This window comes from Echiichthys vipera, assembly GCF_963691815.1.
Source record: "Echiichthys vipera genome assembly, chromosome: 18".
Taxonomy (NCBI): domain Eukaryota; kingdom Metazoa; phylum Chordata; class Actinopteri; order Perciformes; family Trachinidae; genus Echiichthys; species Echiichthys vipera.
The window spans coordinates 22,615,464-22,638,499 of NC_139843.1; the positions used below are offsets into that span (position 1 = coordinate 22,615,464).

General features: G+C 40.6%; 1 protein-coding gene across 1 annotated transcript in view; it reads right to left on the bottom strand.

Moving 5' to 3' along the window:
- The window catches only part of nherf1a (NHERF family PDZ scaffold protein 1a), a 30,589-nt gene extending 9,439 nt beyond the window's left edge, over positions 1 to 21,150 (bottom strand). Inside the window, exons 1-2 of the mRNA XM_083933247.1 lie at positions 20,544 to 21,150; positions 1,020 to 1,190 (exon numbers count right to left, since the gene is read on the bottom strand). Of these exons, the coding sequence (XP_083789373.1) occupies positions 1,020 to 1,190; positions 20,544 to 21,014 (642 nt within the window). The 5' untranslated portion in view covers positions 21,015 to 21,150. The remainder of the gene's footprint in view (positions 1 to 1,019; positions 1,191 to 20,543) is intronic.
- Between the last annotated feature and the right edge of the window lie 1,886 nt (positions 21,151 to 23,036).

Genomic DNA, 23,036 nt, shown 5'->3' on the forward strand with positions numbered 1-23,036 from the left:
CACAACGTGCAGGTGAAATGTTCTGAAACCGGCCAGTTCACACCAAGGAGACGAGGCAAGATGGTGTTTCATCTCCATAGTAACGCCTCTCTGTACTCCTGTTCAAACCTTTGACTTTTCAGGCTTTTTTTCTTAGCTGGATATAAGTTGTAGCATTATAAAATATAAATGAGTGCGGAGATAGTGAGATATTTGCTGGAGCTGCATTTCTATAGAGATGAAACAGAGAAAATACAGTTTTATTTCCCTGCGCTCCCTCTCCTTAGTCATTGTATTGCTCACTCGACACACACACACACACACACACACACACACACACACACACACACACACACACACACACACACACACACACACACACACACACACACACACACACACACACACACACACACACACACACACACACACACACACACACACACACACACACACACACACACACACACACTTTGCTCAGACTTGATTGGCTGTTGAAACAGGTGATGTGTGTTTCGTTCTAAACCCAACTGTTGGAGACTTGACGAGCTGCATCACAGGCGCCAACACCAGCCAGTTTGAGTCCAGACGAGATAGCTCAGTTCACACCGCTGCAACTTTGACCTGCAATGTTCTAAAACAGTTTTGTCACGTTGCGAATCTTTGGTCTGAAAAACAGAAAATACTTCCGTTGAATAACAACAACGGTGAAAAGTAGGACCGGAGATTTATTTGCTTGGACTGACGACGAGATGGAGCTGTGTAAGACGTGAATATAAGGTGGTAACGGCGGTGGAAAACACATATAGTCGTTGTAAAGCAAATACGATGACATATTAAGGTGATACCAGGAGCATTATCTATCCCCAGAGAAACCACGGCAAAGAGAACAGAGCCCCCACACAGGAACGTCTCCATTTCGGGGGGGCAGAAAAGCCGGAGTAGTGGGGACGCGAGGCGTTAGTGTAGAAAAAGACATGCGGTTTGAGGTTTTCAGCGTAGACGAAGCCTTGGAGAATGGGTGATTGTGTGTTGTGTACCTGGATGATCTTGTCCTGTGGTTTGAGGCCGGCTCTCTGTGCTGGGGAGTCTTCGTCCACGGCTCTGATAAACTGGCCCGGTTTGGACTTCTCGCTGTGCAGGTTGAAGCCGTAGCCGCCGGTTCCCTTGTTCAGGTGGCAGAGACGAGGCCGCAGCCCGCCTCTCTCCCCCTGCACACACACACGGGAGAACATCGACAGCTCAGTAAAAGGTGCAGTAATATTTTACGGTCCCTCCGTACAATAGCAATAATATAGAGCATCATCTGAACTCCGCTTCACTCACTCCTGTGTCTAAAAAGCCTCTAGGATCCTAGCTCTGTGTATTTCCTGGGAATAATCATCACTCCCAGATCCCCTGAAATATAATATGGAAGCTAATCATCACAATTATATCGATCACATTACACCAGTTTTGAAATCGCTACATTGGCTCCCTGTGCGCTTCAGGATCGATTTTAAGCTTCTTTTACTAGTTTTTAAATGTCTTAATGGTCTCGGGCCTTCTTATTTATCTGCAATACTTCTACCCCATCGACCCTCACGGACCCTGAGGTCCTCTGGTGCTGGTCTTTTAACCATACCACAAGTAAGAACTAAAACACACGGGGAGGTGGCATTCAGTTATGATGGTGATTGTGAAACAGCCTGCTGGAGAGCCTCAGGGCTGCAGAGAACGTTGATGTTTTTAAAAAGAGGCTCAAAACCCACTTTTTAAATCAGGCTTTTAACTGACCTGTTTGATTCTTTCTCATTCTTTTTATGCTTCTTATATATTTTTTATTATATGAAGCTTCTATTCCTCTTATCTTATATTACTGTTTTGACTTTTTTTTACTACACCGTGGTGTGGAGCCTGTCTGCCATGGACCATGATTCCTCAAGGGCAGATTCTTCCTCACCTCAGATCTCAGTGCCTAGCCATGTCTTCTCAGCAACTGCTAGTGTATGTGTATGGCTATGGGTGTGCGTGAGTGTGTACGTCTTTGTGTATCTCTGTGTGTATATGTCTGGGGGTGGGAGGTTTGGGATTTCATGGTGTTTCTTTGTTGTTTTGTTTTTCTGTAAGGCACTTTATGCTACTGCCAAAGTAGGAAAAGTGCCATATAAATAAAGAGTGATTTGATTTGATAATTAATTAATTAAATGTTAGGAATGAAAAGAAAAAAAAATAATCTCACAGCAAGTCAAAACTAGGTGATAAGTGAAAAATATCAAATGTAAAGTCAAAAGAATGGACCTGTGAGTAAAACAATGATGATATTAATGTAGAATTATAATTTTTTTGTTAAACACAAGGACAAAATCTTACTATGTCAACATTATATTCACAGATTTAACTTGTTTTATATGTTAACAATGACAAAGCTGATATCATATTTACAAATGATATGCTAGGAAGTCAAAATTATGAAAATGATACAAAGTATGTGAATAATAAAACAATAATATTGGTCTCTGTCAGTCATTATGAGACAGTCCACAAGAAAAAAATACTGTACATAGCACAATAAAGTGATGAAATGACTTTATTGTGAGGTAGTAAGTAATTACAGATAAAGAGGTAGAGAGTAGTTTAAAGTTATAACTTAGTATGTCTTAGAATGTTGTATGACAGATGAACCACAAAACAACAAACAGTCACAGCAGGAGAGAGATCAATAATCCCATGACCATTTGGGATTAAAACGAGCATGTGATCCATTAAATAATGGCTTTAATGGGCAATCTCAATCCATTTTAGTCCAATGAATCCTAGACTTCTCCAGTGCAGTCCACTTCCATGTTCTTATACAGACAGGCCGAAAAGTCAAGACAAGGTGGAAGTGCCTCAATCTTGAAAATAAGCCTACTTCTCACTTTATTTATTACCTCAGTAAACATTTTCCCAAGGAGTTTATGGTCTCAGTCACTAGTCTAAAGACTTCACTACAGCATCATGTTCATGTCGTAAATAATGGTCCCATATAGAATCAAATAGACCATAAAGCCGGGACAGAGATATGAGGATAGAGGCTTAGCAATGCAGATTCATGGCACTGTGTACAATAAAATAGCCGTCAACTTGTTTGCGACCAAAGTCCACTGGAAGACTCGTGTCAGCTGGTCAAAGATCAGCAAAAGTTTCCGTCGTTAGCGTTTAGCTCAGCGCAGCACCACTGAAACACAAATGGAAACTTAGAACTCCTGCCCAGCTCCGCCCTCTTGTCCAAATACGGTCACATCTGGCTCCAAAAAAACAAGATGGCGTTAAGCAAATGCAAAAACTCCTGGCTAACCATCAGGTGATATCGCGGTTTCTACGGTTTCAAAACAGTAGTCCGCTAACCATCATGTGATATCGCGGTTGCTACGTATTCAAAACAGTAGTGTGCTAACCATCAGGTGACATCCCGGTTGCTACGGTTTCAAAACTGTAGTCCGCTAACCATTAGGTGACATAACGGTTGCTACGGTTTCAAAAGAGTAGTCCGCTTACCATCAGGTGATATCGCGGTTTCTACGGTTTCAAAACAGTAGTCCGCTAACTATCATGTGATATCGCGGTTTCTACGGTTTCAAAACAGTAGTCCGCTAACCATCAGGTGACATCCCGGTTGCTACGGATTCAAAACAGTAGTGTGCTAACCATCAGGTGACATCCCGGTTGCTACGGTTTCAAAACTGTAGTCCGCTAACCATCAGGTGACATCACGGTTGCTACGGTTTCAAAACTGTAGTCCGCTAACCATCAGGTGATATCGCGGTTTCTACGGTTTCAAAACAGTAGTCCGCTAACTATCATGTGATATCGCGGTTTCTACGGTTTCAAAACAGTAGTCCGCTAACCATCAGGTGACATCCCGGTTGCTACGGATTCAAAACAGTAGTGTGCTAACCATCAGGTGACATCCCGGTTGCTACGGTTTCAAAACTGTAGTCCGCTAACCATCAGGTGACATCACGGTTGCTACGGTTTCAAAACTGTAGTCCGCTAACCATCAGGTGACATCACGGTTGCTACGGTTTCAAAACTGTAGTCCGCTAACCATCAGGTGACATCATGGTTGCTACGGTTTCAAAACAGTAGTCCGCTAACCATCAGGTGACATCACAGTTGCTACGTCCATTCTTTTTTACAGTCTGTGGTAACAAAGAGCCAATCAGTGCTCCTGTTGCTGCCCTGGTTGGACTTTAATCTTTAGATTGCACACTGCCTAGCCATCTTTAAATGATTGAAAGCCATGCATACAGATGTAATAGATATAAAAATGTTACAGAAAGTAACATTTATAAGCCTTTTAAAATGTATTCCATATTAAAGTTTAAATATTAATTGATCATTTAAAGACAAATGGTCATGGTCAATGTTTGAAATGATCCTCTGCATCATTAATCAATTCTCAATAGCTTTTCCAAAGATTATTATATTATTCATTTAGATTAATTATAACATGGTGGCTCTGTCCATTATATTTTACAGTCTATTGTCCCGCGTCACTCTGAGATTCCACATCAGTACAATCATTACGCTGGTTCTAAATGACAAGGCATGTAACTTCCCCATTCACATCCTGTAGGAATGGAGCTTATTTCTTGAGTCCGACCTATAAGAGCAGGATGCTACCTTGGACAGATGCTGACACTCATAATAAAACAGATTATATAGTAAGCTCAGCTCACTTCCCTTCCTGAAGCAGTAGCAGCTCCCTGCTCTACCGTAGAGACTAATCCTGCTGTGGCCTACGCCTAGTTAAGAGTCTTATCCCATGTGTGGGTGAAGGCCCTCTATACTCATGGAACCATTTAACATCAGAGCACTACTGCACTGACGTCATGAGCTACGTCTTTATTACAGGACTCCTGGATATGATTGTTCAATGGGTTCCTATTACAAATCCATAAAAAGGTGTTGTCATTTTCCAATGCATCAATCTGATTTCTTTTTTCCACATGTTGTTGCTGCCGACTGCACTTTAAACATGCCCAATCAGGATAATTAGCCGGCTTCACAATTCTGCCCTTAATTTAACTAGAAACATTTTATGTATGGTCCAGCCGGGGGATGTGTTGCACACCTGTATGGAAGATCATTTCTGCCAGGAATTAAAAAAGAAAACTGAAAAAGTGGATGAATACTTAGAAATGTGAAAAATATAACTATTTGCAGCATGTCAAAGTTTGTAATGCATCTTAATTATGAGATAATAAGTCTGAATTTTAAGTAATTTAAAAATCGATGTTTTTTAAAATAAGGATATTATAGTTTCGACTCAGCGTCTCAATTTTGACTTAATCCATTTTTTCTTTTCTTGGTGTAATTTGGCTTCCATATCGATGTCAGAGCACGCAGCCTCCAAACCTTTTTACAGCTATGAACATGCATGAGGCAGTAACAGGCGTGCCCACCTGAGGCTCTCATAAAGAATGTTCCCCACCCTCCATTGGCTGATAAAAGCACAGCTATCTACAACATCCACAGATATCAGCGGACATCTGTAAATGATTCCCTGCGGAGTGACCGGTTTAAGATCAGCCACTGCAACCTCAGCATTCACTCGGGACAGGCGCACCCTCTCTTCCACTCACAAAGTGGATTATGCATTGATCCGAGGGTTTACACGAAGTCAGGGTGGTTGATGATTGCTGAAACATTCAGAGCCAGTGTGATCTTGGAAGGTCTGAAGGTGAGAAGATAGTCACCAGGGGCTGGATGGGTGATATAACAGGTGAAGTGCAAGGTACACTACTGGAATGATGTACACTACAACCATCTCATGTTGTAAGCGGAGTCATATGCTCCATGGGTTCACAAGTGTTTGTCACCATTGTATATACAGTATAAATATACTGTATATACTGTCTACACTGTACATACACTCTATAGAGCTATGACCATTTCAACCTACGAAGTGGCCCTTCCTAGCCTCATGAGTCCATCCTGATCTCTAAGCCTCATTGTATTTTACTCTTAGGTCCGTCTGGTTACTTGCAGTGGAGAAAATTTGGCCCTTCACAAATTAGTGTTGGTTTAGAGGCGGGTTTAAGTGTGACGCAACGAGAAGCGAGATCAGTTTAAACAGCCGTGGATGAGATGAGCGCAGCTATGGAGCAAACCGCTCACTAACTCTTTTTTTCTCTGGATCCTTCTGTTGGATATAGACCGGGTTCCTGAAATTGTGCCTTTGATCCATAAATTCATGTTACACTAACGGAAAATATCCTTTACCCACATTTTGTTTACTTTTCCTTAACGCTCTGTTAGTACGTCATGCGCTTCGTTGATCTGATTGGTTGATTTGGCCTGTCTATCACCAACATAGGTCGTGATAGACAGATGGTTTATCCAATCAGCAACCAGTATTTCCGCCTCTTCCCAAAAGATCTCCAAGCGAGAGTTCCCAGATGGAGATGCTGAGTAAATGAGAATCATGCGAGTCAATCCATCTGGAGGAGTCAGGTTAGGCCCTCCCACCATGAAAAAGAGCATCACACATTAGACAATGTGACAAACACGCAGCATCTCACAGATACAAAAGGGCTACTGACAGGTGAACCAGTCATGTCAGGTGAGCGGGCATGTAATCCATTTACTGCATCATTACTGCACCATAGGGAGGAAGAATCTGCCTGTGGCACAGGAAGTGACCTGACACTCTGCCAGCCTGTCACTCACACTGTACATACTGCACCAGAGAGTTTACATGCAATATGAAGATAGAAATGATGCCTCTGATACCTGCCGACATATCTTGATACTGAACTGGCCAACACCTGAAACATGAGGAAAAGAAAGAGATTTTCTAGTAAAGTTGTTCCAACCGTTGTGCCTAAAATAATGGTATCAGTATCATCGATTGTGTAAATCTGTGCACCAATCAGATACCTTGTTATTAAGCTCCTAACACAGAAAGTTCTGTGGCATTCATTCTATATATGTTGTATCACTTGAGCAAGGCCACACGACCATGATGGTAAAATAATACCATATTTCCCTTTATGGTAAAACCGTGGAAGTTCTGCCCGCAGCAGCACTCGTACCTGCAGCCATGCCTCTGGTTTGTCTCGTGAAAGCTGCAGCGTCTCCATGAGAGACCACCTCGAGGGGAAATCGATCAGCAGCACCCATTCCTACATCCTACCCCCCTACTTTCATTGCCCTTGCTCGGACCACATAAATCTTTACACAAATTTTGATCTCAAGGTACCTTTCTAGTATCAGTGTTCCATACTACACTGCTCGGAGCACATGGCAGAGACAAAACAAAGCACAGGCTTCTCCATTTCTTCCCATCTCCATAAATGTCTCTGAAACATCACAGGCATTACTCAGTCAGAATGCGTGCATAAGTGCTACTCACTGATTTTCACGCACAGGAAAACCACAGAGTCAGCAGAGAGCAGACCTGATCTGTGACAGTGAGCGCTGGATGATAATGACACGACTGGGTAAAGTCCTGCAGAGTTTGTTTGTTGCTAAAGCAACCCTCTCGTGAAGGCAAACATCCACACCTCCACCATCTCATCTGAAATATCTCTACAGCATGTGTGATGGTGACTGGCTGACTACAATAACATGGGACCCTGACTTCACTTCCACTTGGTCTCTTGTCACACACATGCTGCTGGGTAGTGTTATAAGACCCAAACCAACAATGACTGTATCTGATAACAAGAATTAGGAATTTACAGCGTTTTCAGGAGCTCAGCTGTCAGAAACATGCTGACGTTAGAGAAGTGATGGAGACATCTAACACGGAAAACAGCAAAAAAAAAAAAAAAAGAAAAAAAGAAAACTGCACAACTTTTCAAGCTTTTTTTCAGATTTACATCTTCGGTTGGAACCAATGGGCCTGGGCGCCACAGACAGAAAGTGTTGAGAGACGGAGAAACAATGAGATTTGTTGATAACTATGGACTAACACAGGCCTTATCATTTATACTATAGCTAGCTTGACCTCCACAAAGATGTTATAATAGTGACCTGTGATGGTCTGAAGGTCTACCAACAATCAGCAGTGGCATATGCAAAAAACAACCAAAAACAACAACCATGGCATACCTATGATCAGGGCTGTAAATCAAGTTTTCTAACAATTAAGATAGAACAATAAGACCTTTGCTGATATCACAAAGTCTGTCACAATACGATTTCCATTTGATTCACTTCAGGAACCTGTGATCTATATCATGGTAAATGGTAAATGGTCTTGTACTTACATAGCGCCTTTCTAGTCTTCCGACTACTCAAGGCGCTTTCACACTACTTGATGGCAGTGGACATCTAACTACTATCTGATCTAATCTAACCATTCACACCACATTTACACACCCATGCGCAGCACAGGGAGCAACTAGGGGTTCAGTGTCTTGCCCAAGGACACTTCAACATGTAGACCGGAGGGGCCGGGGATCAAACCGCCCATCTCTCGAATGGATGACGACCCGCTCTACCTCTCAGCCACAGCCCCTCAGACCATATCATCTGCCCATTTAACACAATTTATTTCAAAAAGAAACTCAAATGTTATCTAACAACACTTAAATGACAGGGCAACTTTTTTCTTTTAATAAAAAGAACAAGTATAAAGTGGGAATTTCAAAATAAAAGTGCACCCTAAAGATGATATCAATATATGATATCAACATTTTCACTTTGCATCAATGATATTGGATCGCTGGTCACTGAATCCCGATGTCGAGCCTCCCTCTACGGAGAGGTTAAAGGTCAACTGCGGAGAGGAACCTGCAGGATTATCCTAGTTTGAGTGTGTTGGTCCAAGAGGCAGCAGGCAGTCACCGTTGGTTAATGGTTTTACAGCGGGCTGTAGTTAAACATCAGAACCTGTGCTGGTGTCACAGTGAGAGCTGACATGTTGCGAGGACCTTGGCCTGAGGGTGAAACACTAAACAATGTGCGACGTGACACCTTTATGACTCAGAGAGGAGTCACATCTCAAACATGTGCACTTTCACAAATGTATGGAGGGTTGAACTGAGCTGCAGGTTTGTCTGAGTGCTGCATTCGTGGGCGGATATCTTGGCCCCTCTCACACCAGCCTCTTGAAATAATGATCCTCCAAAGAGCCCAGGGATTGCTTCAGTTCACCTCTATGGGAAGAGTGGTGTTATCATTATGGCAACTTTGGTCACTTTTGTTTCATGAGGAAGAGTAGAAAAACATGCTTATATTCAAAATAAGGTATCAAAAACATACTATTTTGGTATTGGTTCATATACCTGTAATGAATAATTGCCATTATTATTAGAATTACTATTCTTATTACCTATATTATTATTAGAATTATCATCTACTGAGTAACAAAATAACCTCAACTCAAGGTCCACTTACCATCTTTTTTGGAGCTTTCAAAACACATGATGAACACCATGAGATGTGGTTGAAAGCTCGGAAAAAGAAAGCAGTTGGACCTTATAAATAGTATTATTATTATTATTATTATTAAATAAAACAATTAAAAGTCTGGCAGCAAAACTGTATGAGTTAGATATCTATCCAAACAAGATTATAATCCATTTCTTTTTGTAGTAATGCAATTACATTAAGGATAGAAAATGTATCTACTATGTAACGTGTGAAAAACAAGCCAGCCTCATTTTGTGGAGCAAAAAGCCCAAACAAAGAGTGCTGCCAAATTCACCTGCTTAATGATCCCCTCTAGAACCCTTTATCTCTTAAAGGGACAGTTCTGCTTTGTTTGAACACTTACTGCGTTACCTACAGTAGATGACAGTTAACACACTGCCAGTTTGCAGAAGCAGACATGAGTGTACATTTAAACTGAAGTGGATTTGTGTAGGTGTCTTAAATCTGTTAGCTGCTTTCCCTTGTCCACAGCTGCTTGTGTCAGTCACCTGCTGTAGGTAACACACTGACTGTAGAGAAGTACCTCAAACAACCAACGCGCACACTTCAGAAAAGCACAACTACCCCTTTAACTTACTTTTGAGTGCGTAGAACATACTGTGACCGGATAACGTGTCATGGTGTCACAGTAAATATATCATGTCGAGTAAAGCACTCAGTTGTATTTTGCTGTGCGACGTCCAATCTGTTCAACCTGTTTAGCCACTGACTGACTGACTGACTGTGTGCTCGCCTCATAAACTCTTACTTTCAGCTCTGCGTTCATTGCTGGAGGAAGTCGCCAGCTTCAACGCAGACTACACAGACCTGCCACTGCATTGTAGCGTTATGGTTATCATTAACAGTCTGAGACAAAAACAAACAACGTCGCTTCAGCACCATAGCAACCCGCTGCAAGGACAGGAAGTGGTTTCCTCATTGGTTCCACCTCAGCAGCTAACAACTCATCTGCTGACAGAGGAACCTGCTGTGTTTGTGTGTGTGTGTGTGTGTGTGTGTGTGTGTGTGTGTGTGTGTGTGTGTGTGTGTGTGTGTGTGTGTGTGTGTGTGTGTGTGTGTGTGTGTGTGTGTATGCGTGTGTGTGGTAACAGAAGGGGCCTCTACCAACGCAACATGCAACTGAAAAACCGAGTTTCACAAACCACGCGGTAACCTCTGATCAAACAGGTTTTATAATGACAGACGATAGGGAGCAGGACTGAACAAAAGGAATGTCAAAGGACCGTTAAAAGGCTTTTCTAAAAGTTGCCCGAAAGGTTGTCACAGCAACAACAATTGGAGAAGATGAGGATTAGCACACGTTTTTATTTCACATACTGCAGTCCCAATGTTGGCTAGTTGAGTTAGCAAAATATTGGCATCCTGCTGATATGGAGCTCAGTTCAATTTGAGCTTGCAGAGATTTTAGTGCGATAACATCAGGAGAAATTAGACCCTTCACTCACATGCCTTGCAACATTTCAGTTATCTTCTCCATTAGCGACTAGCTGAAAAAGGTTTTGAATACAGAGGCCGCTGCAGAGTGAGCGCTTCTTGCTTTCACGCTGTTCTCCGCGACAGTACAGACAGCTGAGGACCCAGCGTGAGTGTGAATGTGAGTGTGAGTGAGACAGAGGCAGCTGCCTGGAGGAAGAGAGGCTTTGCTCGGTAAGGCTCTGAGATAACGTTATCTTTTGCTTTCTGCTTAGAAGTGGGGAATTTATAGCTCACCGCAACTTCATACGATATGGGCCGAGTTCCAAACTGTGTACTTTTTATTTTTACTTTGAGTACGTACTGCGGCTGTCCTCACAAAAGTATACTGCTGTATGTAATATGCATATAAATGGAACATACTTATTCTTCGTAACATTGTGACTTTGACCCTCTAGCTTATATATGCAGTGCAAAGGATTGTGGGGCAGAATAGCCAGAAATGGTGGCGTGGTGCATGGGGGCTTGCATACTGATTTGACACCACAACAGAGCGATTGAATAGCAGTGGTGACAAAAATGATCTATTAAGTGTAATTCCCGCACTTACATACATCAAATAAGCCATGGAGACAGACTTTTGAAAGACTTACCGAATGGCCCCGGTACCAGCTCGTCTTATCCATTTTGAGCAGTATTGGTGGTTGAAAAAGCTGTTTAAATGCCCTTACAGTACTGCCACGTGCTAATCAGTGTTAGCAACGTCCAGCAGTAGCGACTCTCCTGGATTTCTCCGTTAAAACTGTCTTGATGGCTTATTTGATGTCTGTAAATGCTGAAAAAAGACCATGGGATGATTTTGCGCCGGAATTACACTTTAATTACCTTCTCAGGCTGTTTGGTCATGCTGAATGCTCAATTTAGCAACTGCAGACTGAGCCCACTGAGCCAAAAGCTCAAGGTAAATGTATAATGTATAATGCATTCAGTGTTTGAGTGAACACACTTCAAAGACACTTTCCTAATCGCCTGCAACACATGTAATTAGAATCCCTGTCAAGACAAAGGCCCTGATTAAATCTTGATGGCCGCGCAGGCTTTCATCGGACAGCTTAACTTCACGGTCCAGTCAGAGCTGAAGGGGACGACGCCATCGCAGCAGACAGTTCACTCTGTTGCTAAGAATAAAGAACTGTAACCAACAGGCTGGTTCGTATCTGTGTGTATTTATTTACACTATGTCACTAAGAAAACAGTGTGGCAGTGAGGATCTGAGTCACATGACGCCCAAAGCTCTTTTGTGGAGTTTATTTTGGACGGCAGCCCATATGGGGAAGCATCGGATGTAGGAAAGTTAAAAGGCACAGGCAATGTCATAGAAGGTCTGAGAAGCGAAACTCATTTTCTCACTTTTGTTTATACTGTTGAATCAATCTGATTCTTAAACGTGAGCACACATGAGGGTGTGAGGGTCATTCAGATATTACACGTCTGCAAATCTCTTTTTGCCCAGGGACTACAGATGAAATTTAGCGAGGAGCTAATTCTGGTACGGCTGAGAGCCGTGCATTGTCCCTGTTAAATAAACTAAATTAAAAATAAATAAATAAATAATAGATACAAATAGCACTGTAATGTCACTTCAAATAGAGTTGTGCAGGGGTGAAAACTTGTGTCAGTTGACCCTGGCATTTCCCTCGTTCCCTCAACAAAGGGAACATTTTTCCATTGGATTTTGGATTGTTGCAGAGAATAAGCTCTGTGGAACTAAAGTTCATGATACTTGTTTTGTTCAGCAAGATAATCTTATAAATAAACAACTGAACATCACACTTATGATTTTTTGCAGCGTAAATGCAATCAGCGAGAGTAAACAGTTTATAAACCAACTACACCAATCATCCTACAGCTGGTTTCACTTTTACATCTTGATGATTTTTGTTGTCTCATTTAGACACGTGTTAGCAACCACCTTTTTAAAGTCATCATCCGTAAGAATTGAGATCTCTTGTTTCTAGCGGCCTCTTTGGCAGTAAGATGTAACTGCAGGAGAGCCTGTTAACCCTCTTAAATCCACACACACACACACACACACACACACACACACACACACACACACACACACACACACACACACACACACACACACACACACACACACACACACACACACACACACACACACACACACACACACACAGTTCCTATTACACTTTTGCCTTTACTTCAAGCCTGACTCAGAAGTTGGAAGTTCCTGATTTTCGATTATAAATGAACGCAGACCAACCGCTGTCAGCAGTGTCACTAACATGGCGGCTCATTTACATCTAGAGAGGGAATGTCTCCCCAGACACACAGATTGAAATACTCGACAAAGAGGCAACAGGTGCTTTCATTAGTGGGTCATGTGATCAATCCCCATTGTTTTAACTCACTCTGTGATGGATAGGAACTTAACAGACAATTAAATAGATGAAAATCTTGTGGATTATATCTTTAAAGACACGTACAAGCTTCAAAATACACCAGTGGGGTATACCTGTATACTGAGGTATTTTATCTCATAGAACAAAACGCTATAATCTCTTCAGCCTGTGTTAACCACAGTCCTGGTGTAAGTCTTTTAACAAAAAACCCATTCAAAACACATTGACTAGCCGAGGGAACAGGGAGTGCAAAAATGCTAATCTGACGGCCTGACACTGACTCCAGTCAGCAATGGAAGACGTGTCCCTTCATTTAAACAGCATCTCCATCAGACCTCAGATACAAATGCTTTGCAATGATGTTGTTCAAACAGTAAGTCAACTTCCCTGGTAACATCTGAGGGTTTGACTAATACCTGGAGCGGGGCCTGCACAATAAATTGTGTTTTTACCGTCATCACAATATGAACAAAAGACTAAGACACGTTGTGAGAGACACTGGGTTTTTTGTGGCTTTTGTGTTCACCTCAGATTGTTCGATAACATAGTTTTGGTTTTTGGCCCTACCTAGAACAATCCTTCTCATCCCATAATGTTCTGATGGAATGGAAACATTGATCACTGCTCCAACAAGCAGATGGACAGACCTTAGATATGACTTGGCAAAGGGACTTATTTCTAGTTTGCCAAGATAATAAAACCCCAGCTACGAGACAGGAAGCTAGTGTTAATGTTATGCTAGCAAAGATCAAAGTCAACAACACTGCATACAGTTGAGAAACAGTAAATATTATTGGGTTAATTTCAGATTATTGACTTTTCTGCATGGAGATAATCTTTCAAGAAGGAATCACATCTAACAATCATAAATTGCAGTACAAAACTGATACAGATGTAAAATGTGTTAAAAATTGTGTTAAGTTTTCTTCTTTTATCGTGTGCCAAACAAGTGTATGTTTACTTGCGAGTATGTGCAATATCTAACCCAGCAATATGCAACCCACCTACCTTAGGATTGAGGTCAGCTTTATTGCGTTATGAATCATTTCCTTTGGGATAATAAAGTTTATCTTATCTTATATTTTTAAAAGCAAACATAAGGGGCTCTTATCAAAAATAAACTCTGAAATATCAATATCTGTATTAATGTTAAAACTCTTGGCTCGGTCGATTAATCGTTTCTGCACCATAAAAAAAACGTAAACACAATAGACAAAATATTATCCTCACTGTTTGTGACTTGTGTACTGAACTGAGAGTGTGATGCAGGTGCAGATCCCAGCCTGTCTCATCTATTACTGTTGTATTGTGACTACAGACTCAATGGAATAAACTTCAGCCCCTGTGGCAACACTGAGTAACATGACAGTAATCTTGATTTATAGCATTCACGACTCTCAGATCACTAAAGCCCTAGATTAATCGTTCTTTCCCAAGTTTATATGAGCTGAGAGATAAGAGGTGTTGTAAAAGGGAAAGAAATGAGCCGCTGGAGAGATGAGAGCTGCCTCAAGGTTTTCCTTCTGACTCTGCGGTGCAAAGTCTTAAGGGAGTGGAAGCCAAGAGCACAGGGCAAACATAATCTGTTTGTATCAGATCTAAATGACTAACTGATGGATTCAGGAGTGACATTGCTTCAACTTTTTATTTTTGGTCGAGAACCTCATTATACCAAACTTTTAATGCCCATTCATTCAGGATCCTGTTGTTTCATCATCTGTTTGACATTTTCACTTCTACAACTACGGAACAAACTGCTGTTTAATCCTGTGATCAGCCCCCTCTTCCACACACACACTCTCACTTCACTCCGGCCCTATTGAGAGTGTGCGTTAAGTGAGGGTGTAGGTATTTCAGGGTCAGCGTGGCCCCCTTGTTGAGGCGTGAGAGTCCTCTCTCCTTTCCTTCCTGGCCCACAGGCCTTTCTCCCCATGCAAACACTGTGGACAAAGCCTCTTTCTGCTGCTGGCCATCTCTATGGTGACCGATAGAAGGCCCTCGTGTGGTGGAGGACTGAGTCGCTGGAGGCCAGGATGTTACCATAATATGATGAAATGCTCACTTAGTCTATGCTTTTATCTTCTGATCTATGAAGTATTGAAGTATTTGCCGAGACTATCATCATGAGGATTGAGTGTGAAAAGTTTGGGGACCGAGTCCTGGACTGTCACACCAAGTCTAACCAGAGACAATCACGTGAAAGAAGCTATTGTTTGAAGCGTAACCGTGATTGTGCTCAGCAGGGCTAGTTTCACATCATCATTGGCTGGACGACTCGAGTGTATCCCACTGAGAGACTCGGATAAGAGGCCAGGATAACCTCAGGCTGGCTCTGCCAAGTCTCCCATCAGGGAGGAATGTAGCTGGAGGTTTGCAGCATCCCAGCCAGCCAGCCTGGGATTTTCACTTACTGGAGTGTTAAGCCCAGTTCAGACCAAAGATACACAAGGAGACAAAATCGTTTCAGATCGCTGCAGGAAACAGTTGCAGCGGTGTGAACTAGGGGGGTGGGCGATATGACAATATTAGATTGTGATGGATTAGAACATGTTGATGATCTGCCGAAGCAGAGAGATCATATTATCGCCTATAGAGCACATTCTATCCACTGCAGTTCTATGCTATGCACAGACGCATCAGATTACTTTTTTTTACCCAAATCAAGCTATTGGCTATTTCGCCTCCTGCACCACCCTAAAGACACGCCAATCAACCAATCATAGAGAACTACAGGCAGTGACGAGGATTTCTCTGATTCAGAGAGCAGCGTGAAATGAGAACAGAACGGAAGAGTTACACCGTGTCCTAACAGCACGCAAGAGTCCGACTATCGTAGCCCATTGACGACGTCTGTCCACACTTATTCATAGAATGTATGGAACAAGCTGTAAAAGATGTGCCTAAAAACAGGTATATGTCCCGTGCAGCCGCGGACTCCTAATGTGTTTAACAAGGAGGCAGCGCCGTCACGTCACAGAGGCCGCCTTCTGCCCAAACACAGAGTCAGACATGGTGCGCACATCGGATGGTAACACAAGGAAACTTTTCCAACCACCTAAAGAGACAGCATCCTACAGTCTGAGAGAGTGAAACAACGAGGAGAGCAGCCACACCACAGCAGCAGAGGCAACAGGCAGCTTTAGGCAGCTCTTTGTTAAATCTCCACTTCACTTGTCAAAACAGACAAAAATGCACTTTAGGAAAAAATGGAAGTACCAAATTCACCTTTCTACCTAGTACCTAAGGTCTAAAAAGTAAAAGTACTTGTGTGTATTCCCTAATGCAACGGTCTATAATACTGAGGCAAGTGTGCATATTTTTGTAAATATAAAAATAGCACAGTTTGTGCCATTTTAAATAAGACTGATGCAGATGATAATACTGCTATCTTGGCAAACAATCTCATATCAAAGATTTAAAAAAGGTATTGTCCTTATTGTGTTTACCCTCTGACAGTTCACACTGAGACTTATGATTAGTTTTGTTTCAGGGGTGACCTGCAGAGTCAGGTGTTATTTCAAGCAAAATACCATATCTATCAGTAGTGTATTTTCAGTATCAGTCAATTACTGACTATTACTGACTCTGCTGTACCTACGGATATTAACATTGTAATCCCTGAAAGACACCATATCAGGACCAGCCCCTTTACTATGTTGTGTAACTAACCCTTGACTCCTCCTTACTGACGGGGTCAAGTCTAAAAATAACCCTGCGTCCCATTATTATTGTAAGCCCCGAATAAAACCCCCTTCTTTTCTCAGAGCTCCACACATACACCTCAACAATTAGGCTATTTTTCAGTGCTGTTACACAACATGTAAATTAGAGCCCAGACTTTGCACTGGTGTAAACAGTTACAAAATCTTACCATGTTTATGAGCACTTCGAAGAATAACCTTACAAAACGCTTTCATAACAGACAACAAACGTCTGGTATTTCAAAGAGGTGGGATTACGATAATCCAAGGCAAGAAACATGTCAAAGTAATTCAATTGTTGATGAAGTGGAAGGTCTCACAGTCCCAGACAGGGACAGACCATTTGTGTTGACGCTCTGGGCGTGTGCCATAAAAGCCCTATTGTGTCAATTCATATCTCTCAAAATCCCATCAGATAATAATAAAGATTGTGAAAGATGATGCTCCGACAATGTGACAGAGCCTCTGGTCTGACGAGCCAAACCTGACGGGGAATTTAAGACGGGAAGCAGACAGACTGACAAGCATGCACATGACAAAGACTGTAGAACAGGAGTGAGTAGAGGCCTGGCACAGTTTACTCTGCTGTGTCACCTCTCTGTCTGCCTTTATAGCCTCACTGGCACTGGAAGTGGCCACTTAACAGGATCCATTTCCACATAACCTTTGCAACGCACAGGATCAGATAAGAAGGGGTCAGGGGTACCGCTGTGCTAACTGATGAATATGACAGGGGACTCTTACAGTGCAATAATATGGAACAAATGTTTTTAATCACCTGGTGTACATTACACTGCAGCTCATGCTTTAGGGAAGGGGGAAAAAATAAGTGTAATTTCAGCGCAAAATCGTCCCATGGTCTTTTTTCGGCAATTATATACATCAAATAGGCCATCAAGACAGTTTTTTTAACTACTAGTACTGCTCAAAATAACACCAAACCTCTGCAGTAGCGTGAGAAAGGTCCTGACACATAAAATTAAGCACCAACAATGTAGTTAGTGAACCCAGAGTTTATTAAAAGAGTGTTTTAAAGACTTACCTACTGGCCCCTGTACCAGCTCCTCTCATAGTAAAATCTATTCATGTGGATTAGCAAAGTTGATCCCAGAGGAAGGAGCCCATTGGTTATTTGTTTTCTGTGTAGGGACTCTTCTCATGCTGCTGCAGATGTTTGGTGTTATTTTGAGCACTATTAGTGGTTCAAAAAGACGTTTGAATGCCTTCACCCGACTGCCCCGAGCTAATCGGTGTTAGCCACATTGGCTGTTAGCCACGTTGGCTGTTAGCGACTCTCCAGGATTTCTCAGTTAATAGTTGTTACACAAAAAAAACTGTCTCCGTGGCTTACTTGATGTATGTAAGTGCCGAAAAAGACCATGGGACGATTTTGTGCTGGAATTACACTTTAATTTTTCTTTATATGTACATTTTTTAAATGCCTGAATCGATTCAATTGGGGAATGTCTTTATTCTGTGATTTCTGGGTTGCTGAGAAAAAATAAAAATAAAAAATCCTGACAATGATACATTTGACTTGAGGACGTCTCTGACTACAGACACTAATTCTGCATTTTAACTGTATCATTTGAGAGATATTCCAAAGTAAAGGTCCCATATTTCTATCTTGAATTAGCCACATTGCTCACTGATTCCTGACAATGACTGATATATCTGACTTCAGGACATCTCTGCTTACATACTTGTTACTAATCAAACATTTTTACTGTATCAATTTAGAAGTTTTCCAAAGTAAAGTCTCCAGAAGTGTATCATTCAACTTCCCCCCACAGTCTAGTGTTAAAAAAGTGAACAAAAAATGTTAAACTTTACTGTTCATACCATAGTTACTGTCCCTTTAACACCTCTGGATGTATTATGATGCTGCTAATCATGATAAACAATAATTAATGGCAATATTGTTTTCACTGTCTGTTTTACTGACTTTTGCATTCAAAGGAAACCACATCCCTTTTCAAAATTGATAGATATTACTCATACTGTCTAAGTCAGTATCATTAAACATAAAAAAGTAAATTTGAGTGCCAAACTCAAATTTGTGATGTCATCAAGTATTAAGTGTGGAAGTGCTCCGTAGACAACGAGTTAGTAAAGTTAGAGCTGACACCCAGGGGAATGCTGTGAGTATATGGGGGCACTTTCTGTTTCTACAGACAACACCACAATAGAACACGGCTCAGTGGGGTATGACAAGGAAAACAAATAAAAGCACTCTCCATTCATCGTGTATGTCGTCACTCTCTACTTGATGACATCACAAGTTTGAGCCTTTCTTCTCTTCTGGCTTTGAGGGAAAGCAGCTTCACTGATATACACTGAGGATTTGCTTACTACAGTACTTTTGACCTGCATATATTACTATTGTAAGTTTGATATTTTATAGATATATAGTTATATATATACCTGTAGAGTGTTTTATATTTCTGTTTTTACAAATATATGTCATCTGTATAACATTGTTGTCGTTAATATTTTGTTTGTATAGCTGGAGTTTGAAATGAAAACAATTTCCCCCTGGGATTATTAAAGTATTTTGGATTCTGATTTCTAGGCCATGGAAATAACTGATTTATTTAAGTGGTGTTCCCCTTAAATGTGATCCATGACCTTATTATTGACGTGTCTAACTCAGTGCTGTCAAACTCAAATTCACAGTGGGCCAAATTTAAAAACTGGGACAGAGTTGCGGTCCAAACTAAATATCTACAAAAAAATAAGAAAAAAAGGACTGCAAATGTGCATGTGTTCCCTTCTCTCCAGATGTGTAATGTTGAACCTTTTCAGTGCAGGTCCTTGTTCTTGTCGTGGTGTTTCTTCTGTTTGATTCTTTGGTTACAGCCACGGTGGCTCTGCAGACGAGACAAACAGCTCTTTACCTTCAGACACAGATAATCTGCCTCCCACCGCTGCTGAAAGCTCCTGTTCTCCATCTTTCTTTGGATCGTTTTTGGGGAGGGGTGGATTAAGTGTGTCTGCAGAGACTGGTAGCATGGATGCTCATGTTTGTCAACAGAAAAGTAGACGTGTATGTGCTTTATACTCACGGGCCAGCTCTCATAGAACCTTGATATGATCTTGCGGGCCAAATGTAATTACACCGCGGGCCAGATTTTGAGAGTTTAACACCCCTGGTCTAACTGGTTGAATTGGCTAACTTTGACCTTTCTGTCTCAGTAGTTTGTCAGTAAACTTTTTACAACATGAAAGCTGATTGTGGCTCAAATAAATGTAAGTGATGCAACATAAAGGTAAGTGGACCTTGAATCCGGGGTGTTTTGCAACAAACCAAGACAAGATAACATTTTCATTGTCAAGTTTCTAGATTGATTTCCCTAATGTTTATAACATCATGATACTGTTTATACTGTAGATATGCTGATGCCAAGATTACATGGCAGGAGATGTTATCTACCCATTCTGTTCGCAGGTCAACAGGTGAACAACTGACCTGTTGACCAGCCGACAAGGTCTAGAACTAAATGAGTTACTTAGTTTTCTCATGATGTTTGCTTTATATGGTCAATAATAGAATAGAATAGAATCGAATGATAAGTAACTTCGGTGGAGTGAGTTGCTGTGCTTTCGCCTTCTTTACCTTGGTGCTGGAGCTGACGCTCAGCCTCCCCGACCTCTCCGAAGAAGCATCTCCGTTTTCGCGCGGGGCAGGGGTGGACTCCCTCGGGGTGCCGTTGCTCTGCGTGTCCCCGCGGTCAGAGTCGCTGTCCCTGCCGGGCAGGGGAATCCCCTCCGTGACGAACTCTTTCCGGCACTCCAGGTTGTGTTTCTTCAGCAGCTCGGCCGTTTCGGAGTCCACCACGATAAGCTCCAGAGCCCCGACGGTGGCCCTTATCCTCGCGACCACCTGCTGGTGGCTCTCCCCCGCCACGCTCTCCCCGTTCACGAACACCAGGCGGTCGCCCGCGAGGAGTCCGGCTTCGGAGGCGGGAGTGTCGGACTCCACGAGCCGGATAAACTGGCCGGTCTTGCCCTTCTCTCCGTGAAGGTGGAACCCGTAGCCGCTGGATCCTTTCTCCAGCATACACAGTCTGGGTCGGCGGTTTGACATGTTGTTGCTCTTCTAACCGGCGGAAACTTTTCTCCTCACTACCAGAACCACTTCGGAACCTTTAAGGAAGAGTCACACAACGACTGACACCTGCTGCGCACACTGACCGTGCTCGAGCTCCACTTCCGCTGAAGTGAGTCGCAGTAAACTTTCCACGGTTCACAGATCCTCCTCCCCTCTGAACCGCGGCTCTATGTTGCAATCTTCTCTCTCACCTCCAATCCGGCACCGTCCCGCGCCGCTCACCGCTCAGCGCTCAGCGCCCAGCGGAGGGGCCAGCGGCGAACTACAAACAAGATTAACGCGAAGTTTTTCAAAATAAAAGCAACTCTTTACTTTCAAGTTCTGTGTATTTTCCCGCTTTCTTTTAAACCTATAATTTTGCTTTTCCTACAAGACTTTACATACTGTGCATGATTTGTTACAGGCTACGAAACAGTATAGAGAGAAATCAATAATAACTCATCCGTAATAAGAGGAAAACACAAATAATAATATTAATAATAACTCATCAATAATAACAGAAAAACACTAATAATAATAATAATATTAGTAATAACAGGAAAACACTACTAATTATATTAATAATAACTCATCAACAATAACAGAAAAACACTAATAATAATATTAATAATAACAGGAAAACACTAATAATAATATGAATAATAACTCATCAATAATAACAGATAAACACTAATAATAATATTAATAATAACAGGAAAACACTAATAATAATATTAATAATAACTCATCAATAATAACAAAAAACACTAATAATAATATTAATAATAACAGGAAAACACTAATACTAATATTAATAATAACTCATCAATAATAACAGGAAAACACTAATAATAATATTAATAATAACTCATCAATAATAACAGGAAAACACAAATACTAATATTAATAATAACTCATCAATAATAAGAGGAAAACACTAATAATAATATTAATAATAACTCATCAATAATGACAGGAAAAACATTAATACTAATATTTATAATAACTCATCAATAATAACAGGAAAACACAAATACTAATATTAATAATAACTAATCAATAATAACAGGAAAACACTAATAATAATATTAATAACTCATCAGTAATAACAGAAAAACACTAATAATAATATTAATAACTCATCAATAATAACAGGAAAACACAAATAATAATATTAATAATAACAGGAAAACACTAATAATAATATTAATAATAACTCATCAATAATAACAGGAAACTACTAATAATAATATATAATAATAACTCATCAATAATAACAGGAAAACACTGATAATAATATTATTAATGACTCATCAATAATAACAGGAAAACACTAATAATGATATTAACAATAACTCATCAGTAATAACAGAAAAACACTAATAATAATATTAATAATAACTCATCAATAATAACAGGAAAACACTAATAATAATATTAACAATAACTAATTAATAACAACAGGAAAACACTAATAATGATATTAATAATAACTCATCAATAATAACAGCAAAACACTAATAATAATTTTAATAATAACTCATCAATAATAACAGGAAAACACTAATAATAATATTAATAATAACTAATCAATAATAACAGGAAACACTAATAATAATATTAATAATAACTCATCAATAATAACAGGAAAACACTAATAATAATATTAATAATAACTCATCAATAATAACAGGAAACACTAATAATAATATTAATAATAACTCATCAATAATAACAGGAAAACACTAATAATAATATTAATAATAACTCATCAATAATAACAGGAAAACACTAATAATAATATTAATAATAACTCATCAATAATAACAGGAAAACACTAATACTAATATATAATAATAACTCATCATTAACAAGAGGAAAACACTAATAATAATATTAATAACTCATCAATAATAACAGGAAAACACTAATAATAATATATAATAATAACTCATCATTAACAAGAGGAAAACACTAATAATAATATTAATAACTCATCAATAATAACAGGAAAACACT